At 42.0% G+C, this 13,618-nt stretch overlaps 1 protein-coding gene across 1 annotated transcript; it reads right to left on the reverse strand.

The window, feature by feature from the left end:
* Positions 1 to 2,339: 2,339 nt before the first annotated feature.
* LOC308102233 (uncharacterized protein) lies at positions 2,340 to 6,276 on the reverse strand. Its single transcript, XM_080451848.1, has 3 exons — positions 5,895 to 6,276; positions 2,808 to 3,539; positions 2,340 to 2,502 (listed from the first exon to the last, which is right to left on the reverse strand). The coding sequence occupies exons 1-3, from the start codon at positions 5,908 to 5,910 to the stop codon at positions 2,417 to 2,419; spliced, it is 834 nt and encodes a 277-aa protein (XP_080307974.1). The 5' UTR covers positions 5,911 to 6,276; the 3' UTR covers positions 2,340 to 2,416.
* Positions 6,277 to 13,618: the final 7,342 nt, after the last annotated feature.

The following is a 13,618-nucleotide window of genomic DNA, read 5'->3' on the forward strand; positions in this document are numbered from 1 at the left end:
GTGAGTGTTCCGATTTGGAACCGTGCTCAAGTTCCATTCATCATGCATCTCATTTATCAAGTAGTGGTACTGCACATGGGTCAAAGTTCAGGTTGGACAGATATTTGTAGTCAGGACTTGAAACATTGTAGCCAGATCAGACATTCACGAGACAACATACACAACATTGCTGTATAAAAACTTTACTATTCAATAGAATACATATTTAAATATGCAGATAACATAAAATGTACACAGACAATAAAATAACACTTAAAGCGGGCACTTGAGCCCATTAGGGACGGTGCCGTTTGTAGTTTGGGACACATCAGTGTACACACCCCCCAAAAAAAACATTAAAAACATTGACACAGTCAAGAATAAAAAAATAAAAATAGGCACCTTTACTGTGGAACTCCTTAGCTTAGCTTATGCCATTACTGGTCTCAACTCCTGAGTGTAAAAGTGGACCTGTAAGGGTCCATTTTTACACTCAGTTAACAAACACTCAGGAGTTTACTGGCAGCCTTCGTCTACCCTCAAGTCTCCCCTGTGTAACATTTGTAAACCTTTAATCAGTTGCTATCATGAGACCATGTTATGCAATCCTGCCCACAGTGATGCCTATATCTGTCAGTTAATATGCAGTCACAAAGAATTGGGGCACTTTTCACAGCTCTGGTAAAGTGACCATGTTAATGGTTCTGAACGCAAAGCTGTCGTTACACAGTAGGAATGTACTGACGTGGTATGGAAAAATGTGAGGAGTGAGAGAGAGAGAGAGACAGAACAAACAGGCATGCGCATACTTAACAATATGCAAAGTCATAAAGTCAGCGATGGCTTTCCATTCAGTCTTTGAGAAGATCCAAGATCTTGAATTTCAGAATGCAGGTGCATGGCCGAACATTCCAAATCGGGGCTCCACGTGGGAACACTACGCGTGCGTGCGCGCACGCACGCACACACGCACACGGTTCAGTGATTTTCCACATAAATGCAAATAATTTATCACATTGGCCATCACTCAGAAAACCTGTTTTTGCAGGATGCTCCTACAGTACATAGCTTAAGGGAGGATTTAGTTTGCACTGTGGGTTGTCAGGTTATGTACACAAGTAACTAGGCCTGTCATACACGTGACATACTATAATGCAAACAAATGAACTTTTACGGACATAGAACTAAACATAGAACTGATTATTTATGATGATCTATTGCCAAAACGATAGTGTTGCAAATGGCAAATCATAAAGTGATTCAGAAGGTGCTCAAAGAAAGTCAAAAAAGAATTGTGAGCATTAAGCCTGATTTATACTTGGTTGTGCATCTTGTCTCGCACCAAAAACAGCTGATCTGCAAGCTCCACTGCCATGTGTTGTGAACTTGTAGATCGGCTATTTTCGATGCAAGACACCGGCGTGCAACAAAGTATAAATCAGGCTTTAGAAACCAATCCTATAGACCTTTGTTTAAAAGAAAATAAGAGCCCAGACATTTTTCTGCAACTCCTCACACTATACTGTGACTTGGGCCAAGACAAATACATAGTAAAATCCGGAGTGTTTTTTTTTTTTAAATCTCTGAAAGTAAGAAAAGGAATCCTTACAGGTCTGTTTTTTACTTCAGAGGTAAATTAGCACTCCAGATTTTACAGTTTACTGTATCTGCCACGTTTAGGTTAACGCTGAAATGAAAATCATTCAATTGTACATTTTAAGAGAACGGTGCTTGCTAGCGCCAAAGGGTGGAAGATTTTAATAAAGTCAACATGACTTTTCGCTAATGTATGTAAAAAAAAAAAAAGACAATCTTTAAAACCAGCACCCAGTTTGTATCCAGTTTTGGCTAAGTCCTGTATGTCTGTTTGTATCCAGTTTTGGCTAAATCCTGTATGTCTGCTTGTATCCAGTTTTGGCTAAGTCCTGTATGTCTGTTTGGATCTAGTTTTGGCTGTGTTTTGATCCAGTTTTGGCTTTGTCCTGTCTGTGTAACATTGTTGGTTTTGGTGATATACCCGTTAGCTTCACACCACTTGTCTCTTTCATCGGTCATTTGGTCAACCAGACTCTTCGACCCAATAAGCCATCGTTAGTGGCAGTGGAAATGAAGTGGTCTAGAGTCAGCCACAAGTCTGCTAGTAGCTGTTGACACGTGAATAATGGCAGCTGTCAACAGCCTCTTGTGCCATCAGCCAACCGTATGGTTTGCCTACTCGCAAACGTCAACAGCTGATGCTGCTACTTCCAAAGCTCTCAAGTCCATCAAGTCACTGGCTACAGAAATGTCCCTGCAATCCTCAGATGTCCACGTGTGGACTCATCCCACCCTCATTCCTTCCCTCTTTCTGTTAATCCTTCCCTCCCTCCCTTGTCAGTGTTGTGGTGCTTGAGATTTAGATCAGGTTAATGTGGCCCCATGTCTTCAGGGCATTGATTTAATTCCAACTGTCTGAAGTTGATCCTCTTCTAGTGATGGCCTTGAGGGGGCTGTGAGACATCGAGCCCCTCTTCTTCCAGCGAACTTAAAACACAAAAAAACACAAAGTCAGTACAGTCAGTTGGTGAAAATGAAGGCATATGGTGGCATTCAAAATGGTTATTACGGGCATTCGAGTCTCCCTGAGGGAATAACCTTTGATCTCATCATACAGCTACAGACAAATCCAGACTTAATTTAAGGTGAATTTTTACACGGGGGGGAGGGTATAACATCCATTTAGTTCTAAATTACATTGCATTATCGTTGAAATAGTATCACAGAATGTATTGCAATATTCAATATTACCATGTATCGCTCAAAGCCTAATTCTTATGGAGAAAGCTCACCTTTTCCTAGACTGGTGGGGAGTGTGCAGCTCTTGGGCATTGTAGGGGTCTTGGGCAGGTCTTCCATCCCCTTCACCTCTCCCAGGGGGAGAGTAGCTGAGCCGTCCTGCTGCGAGTCTCTCAGCGCCCGCTGGAAGGAATGTCCCAGGCAGGCCGTCATGTCCCTCGCCCGCTCTGCCCGGCTGCACCAGAACACCCGGCACTGGAGCTGCTGCCCTTGCTTCTTACAGATGTACAGGAAGACATTGGGTCTGTTGGAATCAGCGGCACAGTAGGCAATGTCCTGCAGGTAGGTCTTGGTGAGCTGCCGGCCTGTGCTCAGCTCCTTAACCTCCACGTACCTCGGACGCACCACCAGGGCATGGTCTTTGCCCAGCTTCTTTCCGTTGCCGGTGCCCTCTAGCAAATGGCCTATAGCGTTTTCTGCCTGCTCTCGATCCAGGGAGAAGATTTTCTCCGTGCCCAGGTAGTGGACCTTGAAGAGCGGGTCGCCGTGGGACAGCGACTCGGTGCGGTCTCGGAGGAAGCGGCGGCGGAGGGCAGCCGGGGAGTTTTTAAGAGTCTGCATGAGTTGGAGGGTGCTGAGAGCCATGGTGCGTTTCAGGCAGGACTTGGGGGAAGATTCAGAGGCCAGCTCTGGGCCAGCTGAGGTGGATGGATCCTCCTCAGGCTCTGTTCCACTGGTCTGCCTTTCCTCTACAGATGCAGTGTCGTCGCATCCACCACTCTTATCTGGAATAAAACGGATGAAACTGAGGTTAGCAGCAGGCCCATTTTCAATGAAGAATTATGTGCTGAAAATAGCACATAAATATTAGTAGTTAATCTTCAGATATGAAAATGTTCTAATTTATTGAATAACATTTCATTGAATGGTTTGACATTGACCAGTTGCTCTTATGGAAATGGGGACATATTTCCACAATACAAAAGTGGCTGGCACTGTACCAGTGTACCACAGTGCAGAAAAACAAAGGCCAGCTGACAAGAGTGACGCATCCACACATAATATTAATTTACCACAGTCACCAGCCGTTAAATATTAACGAGCGGGCTTGGCCTGGGCTTTTGTTGACGGGAATGAACCCTTGAGACATGCACTTACGCACAGACTTTGGTTAAGATCATTGGCTACCCTAGTCTTTTTTATGGAGCATCAACGGATGTCTAATATATTTAGGAATAAAGTTATCACCATTCACCACCCCATTTCAGTTCTTTAAGAGAGAACCTAAAGTCATGGGATACACGAGAATCTTGAAGATTCCGTCAAGTCCTCGTGAGAGAGTGGACACAGTCAAGTGCATTCCACACATTAGGGCTTATGTGACCTCACCAACTAATGTCTTATGCAATCCTCACAGCTGCCCCCATTGTCTTTGACCCTCCAAAAACTTCAACACTCTCCTCTGGTCGGTACAGCCATTGTGTTAAATTTTATTTTTTCCCCTTTCTCTTTTGTAGGCCATTCTTTCAACATCCTACAAACGGCCTCAGAAGTGACTTAGAGAGAACCGCCGACTGTTCTAAAGGTAGTGGCCATTGTTAGTCAAGCCCCCTGCACAGGAAACAGCTTTGCGCTCCCCGCCAAATATTTCTCCTAAAAACAATGGCATGCCTTGGTGAGTGTGTCACGTCACAAAGAGAAAGCTGAACTAAAGCATGGTCTGACCCAAAACCCAGACATACACATATACATGTTTAGGTCACAGACATGTAGGAGGAGCACAGACAGTCTCATATTACTCCCACACACACCAACATGACAACCATGGGCCATGGCAGAGACAAGTCCAATAATCGTAATGTCTGACACCTTCATGGTACACCAGACAATACAATTAAAAGGTACGGATAAAGATACAATACTGAGCTGCTGTCCCTATCTGCTGTATCTCTGAACATGTGTACATTCTATCAATACAAATGTACAGTTATGTGTAGGCCTACATGTTATTGTACATTTACAGTGTACAGTTATTTTGTAATCATTATCATGCCTCAAAGTTTTTTTTTACAGATCTGCCTACAAGACTGTCAACTGAGTAGATAGGTGCACAGTAGCTCCAACAGTGGTATTTAATCCCGACTGTTCACATAATGTCAACGGTAAAGCCAACTCACAGTTTCAAGGGGAATTTTGATAGGGGTGGGAATACTGGGAAATAGGCCTATCAGTTTATGAGGTCTGACCTTCATTGTAACCTAGAGCACATAACATAGTCAAAACACAGTATTCTAAACAAGCTTCTAATATTTTCAATCAAAACTTTAGTGCTTTTAAGACACTTTAAATGCCTCAACATTACAACACACAGGTATGGAGTTGATAAGGCTAATATTCCGTTAATCTCAGGTTGTTGGCCACAAAACTGGACACTGCGCTCATTACATTTAAAAAAAGAAATGTCCTTTTTTTAATAATAAAAAAGTGAAAACAAGCTATATATATACATATAGGCCTATATCTGGGAGTTGAGTGAGGTCTACAAGCTGGGAGTTGGGACTGAGAATGTGTTGATTTGTCAGTAGCAGTGGTGGAAAGTAACTTTAATTTTGAGGTATTTTTTACTTTAGTGGAGTATTTCCAATTTTCAGTACTTTTACTTCTACTCCACTACATCTCAGAGGCAGATAGTTCTTTTACTCCACTACAATTATTTAAAAAATGTAGTTAATTGTTACTTTGTAGATTTTGATTATTATTACATAACATTAACCACTGCAGCCCTATTTAAACTTTGGCTATTTGAAAAAAAAATGCAGATCTACAAGCTCACAATGCCTCGCATTTTCAAAAGATTTTTACACATTTGAAAACTTGTGTGGGACATTCTGTGTAATGAGTAAGACTTTAAGAACAACTTTTACTTAAGTAATTTACTTAAGTAATTTTTTCAAGAGTATTTCTACATTGCAGTATTGATACTTTTACTTAAGTAAAACAATTGAATACTTTTTCACCACTGGTACGAAGAAGGGCTTAAAGCAAAACAAAAAGTGTCTTACCTGAAGAAAAAAAATAATAATGTAAAAGTAAATAAAATAAAATAGAATAAAATACAAAATTAAGCAGTGTTGTCTTACCTGGCCACAGTGTCATGGAGACTCCCTGCTGTGCCTTCAGCCAGGTGGACAGGTGGTGCAACAATAAGGTGGCTGCCGCTGCAGGAGACGGGCTTTAAAAATATCCAACATCAATAACACAAGTCAGCTAAAGCGCGTCCGATCGTTCCAATCCACGCAACAGGTCTGGTTCTCTCTCGCTAATCGCTGCCTGGTGGGCTGGTGATGATGTCTTGTTGTGTGTCCCGTCCCTGTCTGTCCCCCCACAAACAATGGGGATCAGCGTTAAATGACGGCACAAACGTGGCAGCAGTCGGGGAAATGAAAGCTCTCTCGCTGATCGTTCTTTATTCACCAGGCAGTTGACGTGTGTCTGTCTGTCTGTGTGTGTGACGCTCGTTGATGTGGCTTTGACTTGAATGACTCAAAGGCGGTGCGGAGCTGTGCTTTTGAACAGCGTGGGCGCGTCGTCCCTGGGCACTGACTGGAGTGCAGTGGTGGAACGTCACTAAGTACATTTACTCAAGTACTGTACCTACATACAGTTTTGAGGTATTTTTACTTTACTGGAGTGTTTTCAATTTCCAGTACTTTTACTTCTACTCCTCTACATCTCAGAGGCAGATATTGTACTTTTTACTCCACTTCAATTATTAGAAAGCTTTAGTTACATTGTTATTTTGTGGATTTTTATTATTATTATTATTACAAGCCATGAAGCCACACTAACCACTTCAGCCCTATATTTCGGCAATTTGAAAATACCAGATCCACAAGCTCACAAGTTGCCATGCAAGGCATTGTGAGCTAGATCTGCTATTTTTATTTATAAGATTTTTATACATTTGAAAACTTATGAGTATAATGAGTACTTTTACTGTTGGTACTTTAAGTATATTATATATATTTAAATATATATATATATATTTTGATGCCAATGTACTTTTGTACTTTTACTCAAGTAAATCTTGAATTCCGGACTTTTACTTGTACAGAGTATATTTCTACATTGCAGTATTGATACTTTTACTTAAGTAAAAAAAATGAGTACTTTTTCCACCACTGCTGTGGAGTGCGCGCCCATGTTATGTGACTGCGCCTGAAGACCTGAGGAGGAGGAGGAGGAGGATGACAACACACTGGAAACAAGATAGTTGCGGTTTCAGATAATGATAATAGGAATGCAATATTCTCTCTCTCTCTCTCTCTCTCTCTCTCTCTCTCTCTCTCTCTCTCTCTCTCTCTCTCTCTCTCTCTCGGTCTCGCGGTCTCTCTCTCCCCCCACTCCCACCACGCAACGAATCACCTTCAAACACACATAGGCAATCAAGGTTATTGTCTTGCAAATTCAGTTGGTTTCATTCAGATTAATTCAGAGTGCTGCTAGTTTCAGTTTAGTTTTTTATTGTTTAGATTGACATTTGAGTTTGACCCCCCCCCCAAACCACCACAACATCTGATATTTTTTTCTAAAAAGAAGAAGACAACATTATATAATTAATAATACTATATTAATAGCTATAGTACTTTTCCGGTGCTGTCTTTTAATGTATCAATTTCCTTTGATTGCTGTAGCGAATCATAAAATAGCCTACAGACAACTGGCCTTGAATATGATGTGATCTCGATACTATTTTTAGAGTGATCCTTTCTTAAGCAGACATGGGTGGCTCCTCTAAGGAGTGGGTCTGTGATATTATGGAGCTCCTCTTTATCTGTAGTAGGTATTAATGAAGTGGGTTCCATTATATCTACTAACCTGATCAAAGGTCATTTGTTTTCCAATATACAAGGCAATTACTTTACTCAAATCTTTGCCAGCCCATTGTTTGAATCCACAGCTCTGCCATTAGTGCCATGGGAAAATATAATGTCCCCATAGTCCTATAGGAGAAAAGAGTGTGGGTGAATCCCCTAAGAGAAAGGGTATTTTTAACAAATAGTTTCAGTTTACTTTTTTCATTATGGGAGGTTCATAGTACTGTATTACAATTTGAACACAATTGACTATTAACTTTCATTAAACAAATGCAATAATGCCTCCTCATCCTTAATTGTGTTGACAAATTGTACTTTTTTTGTTGTCAGTCACCTATTAAGATGTTTTTTTCACGCTTTACTTTTTTTTGTTAAATCTAATAACCTTGTTGACAATCATGTGTCGGAGAATTAGATTTTTTTTTTTTGCTAAAGCATAATGTGGCATATTTTTTCAATTGAATCTGAAGGGGATTATATTTGTGACGTGAATTGTCTGTCTCTGGTAGCCAATATTCCATCATCTTTTAAGCCCATTACATGATAGGGTCCCTCAAATGAAAGCATCACTTCACACATAAACCACATACTGTATAGCTGGTTAAAACATCTGAAACCCACTACCTCTCACCAGCATTACATTGCGTCACGCCGCCTATTTCTAATGGGGATCACTGGCCTTACTTGTTAAGATCTGTTTCAACTGTTTATTTTGGGGGCATTTGAACAGTGGCAGGGGAAAGCGCTAAACGGTTCCATGTGTACGTTTGTGTGCGTGTACACGCAGTGTGTGTGTGTGTGTGTGTGTGTGTGTGTGTGTGTGTGTGTGTGTGTGTGTGTGTGTGTGTGTGTGTGTGTGTGTGTGTGTGTGTGTGTGTGTGTGTGTGTGAGAGAGAGAGCGAGAGAGTGCATGTTTGCAATTGCATATGTGCCTATGTGTATGGGTGTGTCCTTCATGGTGGAAACAGTAGGGCCCCTGTTTCTTCTGGGCTGGGCCCAACAACAGTTAAGTTTTGGACCGTACGTCACACCCACCCCAGTACCTAGAAAGAGACACTGTAACTATTATTGGCCACCAGTGACATAATGGTCCATCACACCCACCCACTCCATCTTACTTAGGAACACCACAAAACAGGCGCCAAGTTAGTGGTGTTACCCTACCATGCAACCAAATGAGTTGGGGGTCATGTAAAAAAAAGGTGCCTGTGTGATTAGCTACATGTAGCCTATGTTTTTGATTTTTTTTTTTTTTTTTCTAAATTTTTATCCCGCGATTTTTGTAACCCATTTTTTTCACCCGGTGCCAATTTCCTAAGTGATCCTGGGCACTACACCAGCCCTACACCAGTATTACACCTGTCACCCCACAGTAGGGAGGCCAGGGCCGAGCTCATGCTTCCTTCAGGCATGAGAGCCAACTGACCTTCTTGTCACCTGACAGGGGGGAGTTTCCCTGGTTGGACGTAGCGCGTGGAAGGAACACGTTATTCCAACCAGTTCCCTTCCCCTCCATCAGGCGCCCCGGCTGTCATGGGGGAGGCGGTATAGTGACCAGGATTACTACATGTTTTTGTGAGGGTATTAACTACCCTAGGAGACACGGGGAGAACATGCAAACTCCACACAGAGTAGGCCCTTTCGCCAACCCCACCTAGGGTATGGGCGCTGATGACGCGGAGGAGAAGACACGCCCCCAGTGCCCACAGCGTCCCCGGCGGGAATCGAACCCAGGACCTTCTAGCTGTGAGGCGACAGCGCTACCGACTGCGCCACCGTGCCCCCATGTTTTTGATTTTTTAATAAAAAAATAGCTGTTCAGAATTTTCAGCTTGATAGGCTGCAGATAACCACACCAATATAGCCAGCGCAAAAATGTATGCTTCCCAACAACAGATAAATATGTCAACTTAATTTGATACCGATATTTACAGACACCGGCAAATATCGCCCGATACCGATATGTGGCGGACATATCAGTGCATCTTGCATCCCTACTCGTCACGGTGACGACACTCACCGGAAATAACAGCTTTTGAAAGATCTGTTATTTGAGGTATAAATTAGGTTTTAACCACAGAATGTTCACATGAGAAAAACAGAGCGTAACCAGAAACTATACCCTTTTCACAAACGTATCAGATATGGACAATTCTATTATTTGGTAAATACATGCACACTATCAGTGTTTCTGACTATTGTTATTGAAGAATTTTGTTCCAAATGTGTGTAACACTGTTAGGCCCAGGGTTTGAGCTATGTGGGAGCCAGTGGGAACCAAGCTCCTGTGAAGGCATCTATGAGTGTTGCCTATACAAAACCATAACACAATTTTAATCACAAATAATGGATTTTTCATTGCAATGATGGAAAGGGTTATAAAATGGTGGTCTGAGACATGAACGGGAGTATCAGAAAGGTGAGGGAAAGTAGGCTCTGAGTCTAGAGAACACTGGGTCCAATACATTACCATGTCTATGGGTAGGAGGAGAAGGAGATAAGAAGATAAGTAACAATAAAGATACTTGTGGTTCGTAATAATAATAATAATAATAATAATCTTTATTTGTATAGCAAAAAAAGTTTACAAAGTGCTTCTCAACACAACCCACAACAGACAGTGTGGGGAAAGCAAAACAAAAAACAGTCTTCAGATAGTTAGAGTGCTCTAGTTAAAAGCCATTCTAAAAAAGTGGGTCTTTAGACAAGTTTTAAAAATGGCCAGTGAGGTAGCTTGTCTGACTTCCAGAGGAAGATTGTTCAATAAAAGTGGAGCCCTGACGGCAAATGCTCTATCCCCTTCTGTAACCAGGTTTGATGTTTGGACCTCGAGCAACAGCTGGTCTGATGATCTAAGGTTGTGGGAAGGGATGCAAGGGGACAAAAGGTCTGAAATATAGGCAGGTGCAAGGCTGTTTTGTGATTTAAAAACAAACAATAATATATTAAAATCAATTCTTAAAACCACAGGTAGCCAGTGTAGTGAGGCCAGAACAGGGGTGATATGGTCAAATTTTCTGGTTCTAGTAAGAACCCTAGCTGCAGTATTTTGGACAAGTTGAAGGCGGTTGATAGCTTTTTGAGGGAGACGGAAAAAAGGGAGTTACAATAGTCCAGGTGATTAGTGACAAAGGAATGAATGAGAGTTTGTGCATCAGAAAATGAAATTAATTACCTAATTTTCAAGATGCTCCTTAGTTGGGAGATGGCAGATTTTGTGATGTTGGAGAAATGTGTATTAAAATTGAGATTCGAGTCAAAAATTACACCAAGGTTTTTGGCCTCCTTGGTGCATTGCAAGGTTGAAGTCACCCAGTAGAATGAGATGGGTACAATCTTCCGGAAAGTCCCCAAGTGGACTTGAGGGACTATAGAGCACAATGACAGAAAGAGGGACAGGTTGTGAATGAAAATGATGCATGAAATTCAAATGTTGAAAGTGGAAAAAAATTCCACTTGGGGGTCATAGCCTGCTGTAAGTAAACCAGTACCACGACCACCGCCTCAGGCGGATGGCCGGGGAGAGAGAGAGTGAAGTTATAGGGTTCTGAGGGTAACAGGACAGGTGGGCACCAAAACCATCTGGGCACTAGGGACAACTGGGCACCAAAACCACCTGGGCACTAGGGACATGTGGGCACCTGGATGGGTGGGCACTTAGGGGTGGATATAACTGGGCACCTGGATGAGTGGGTTCCTGGAGAGGTGGGCACCAAAGCCATCTGGGCACTAGGGACATGTGGGCACCTGGACGAGTGGGCACTTAAGAGGTGGAGATAACTGGGCACCTGGACGAGTGGCCACCTGGAGAAGTGGGCACCAGGACAACTGGGCACCAAAACCATCTGGGCACTAGGGACAGGACATGTGGGCACCTGGACAAGTGGGCACTTGAATTAGGATTCGTGTTTACATAGCATGATGCTTTGTTGTTGGTAAGTGATATTTAACCCACTGTTCTTTAAATCCCCAAACACAACACAACAACGAGGTCAAAAGTACAATGTAAGAGTTTATTTGCCAAAATAGTCAAAAGTACATTATTACAGAGTTTCAAAGTACAATATTAGAGTGTATTTGTTTTAATAGAAGTACTGTTAAAAATAGAACAAATTGCAAAAATGTTAAAATACAAGGATACCAAATAATGGTCAAATGATCAATGTTAGGATAGAGAAAATAGTTAAACAGTACACTATAAAACGATAGAAAAAAAGGAGATAAATAGTAGCCCACTTAAAATAAAAAAATAAAAAAATAAACAATTTGTAGCCTACTGTTAAAAGATAGAGGGAAACAAACTTTAAAGATTGCTGAACTGAATGCGGTTCAGCAATCATAACATAACTAAACAGTACACAATAAAATGATAGAACCTCAGTACTATTTTGTCAAATAAACTCTTATATTGTACCTTTGACCTCGTTAAAAAACACTTGAGGATACAAATCCTAATTCAGGTGCCCACTCGTCCAGGTGCCCACTCGTCCTAGTGCCCAGTTATCCCGGTGCCCACCTCTCCAGGTGCCCAGTTATCTCCACCCCTAAGTGCCCACTTGTCCAGGTGCCTACATGTCCCTAGTGCCCAGATGGTTTTGGTGCCCAGTTGTCCTGGTGCCCACCTCTCCAGGTGCCCAGTTATCCTAAAATATGGCGCCCACCTGTCTTGTATTCGTTCTGTGAGGGCAGTAGGGTAGCATTGGTCCAATTAAATTATGCCTAGGTTGGCATATTAAAGGCTATTGAAACTTTATAGTTGCAATATTGAATTGTGTGTGTGTGTGTGTGTGTGTGTGTGTGTGTGTGTGTGTGTGTGTGTGTGTGTGTGTGTGTGTGTGTGTGTGTGTGTGTGTGTGTGTGTGTGTGTGTGTGTGTGTGTGTGTGCGCGCGCGCGTGCATGCATGTGTGCGTGCGTGCGTGTGCGTACATGTGTGGGACCAACGAGCAGTAAAGTGGTTAGGCCTATACTTCGGCCTATACTTCGCAGATACTTCTAATATGCCTGGCAGGTCACACTGCATTCCGATCTGCAATCTGCAACCCCTATCCACACATAGAACATAATGTAGCGACACATTGTGTTCCTGACACAAATACGACTTGGGCTATAAAAAGCTCATTGTGAAGATTTTCCCTCATACTGTACAATGGTCACCTGCATTGCCAACCTGTTAATTACAGATCTAATTCAACCACGCAGGGCCGGATACAGAAATTATTAATTGGGGGGCATTAAGAAATGCTGGGGGGCGGCTTCCTCGGCGGCGAAAAAAATGTTTGCGTTTTTTTGCGTTTTTTCCGGCTGTTTGTGTAATACTGCTTCCTATTGTTTAGGAGTAGTAATATCTGGCAACACTGCCCATGGAAAGTCAGGGCAGAGGATTATTTGAATTGTGCAATGATACATGATGGAATATGATTAAGGATTATTTTGATTATGGTAAGCTCACATTTCATATCATGACATAAATGTAACTTTCACAAGCCCCCCCGTCAAAAAAAAAAGGGGCATTTGGGGGGGCATTGCCCCCCCTTGCCCATGCCTAGATCCGGCCCTGCAACCACGTGAACCTTACGTCCGTATTCTGGGCATGTCATAATTAGTGAACATTTATCAAATCAAATAGGCAACAATTCACCAAAAATAGCAGATCTACAAGCTTATGAGAGCTTGTAGTTTGGCTATTTTCAGTGAAGAGATTTGGTGTACAGGCAAAAAAAGGAGGAGACCAAGTATAGAGCCCTGGGGGACCCCAGTCAACGATTTACAGGATGTAATAATAATAATACTAATAATAATACCAGTAATAATAATAATAATAATAATAATAATAATAATAATAATAACAAATAAGTGCTACAGAGTATAAAACACTGGCTTTAAGTGGTTAACACAAGTCAATGGGAGATGACTTTGTCACACTTGTGACATGACACATATACTGTACACTGACCCAGACATCAAGGCAGAATTGAGCATGTTTTGG

This window comes from Gymnoscopelus braueri, assembly GCF_963280865.1.
Source record: "Gymnoscopelus braueri genome assembly, chromosome: 15".
Lineage (NCBI taxonomy): Eukaryota > Metazoa > Chordata > Actinopteri > Myctophiformes > Myctophidae > Gymnoscopelus > Gymnoscopelus braueri.

Bases quoted from the DNA above. Each gene is read 5' to 3' on its own strand.
- LOC308102233 (XM_080451848.1), bottom strand. The intron at 2,503-2,807 runs GTGAGCTTTCTC...TTGTGTTTTAAG, and splicing joins CCCCACCAGTCTAGGAAAAG to TTCGCTGGAAGAAGAGGGGC.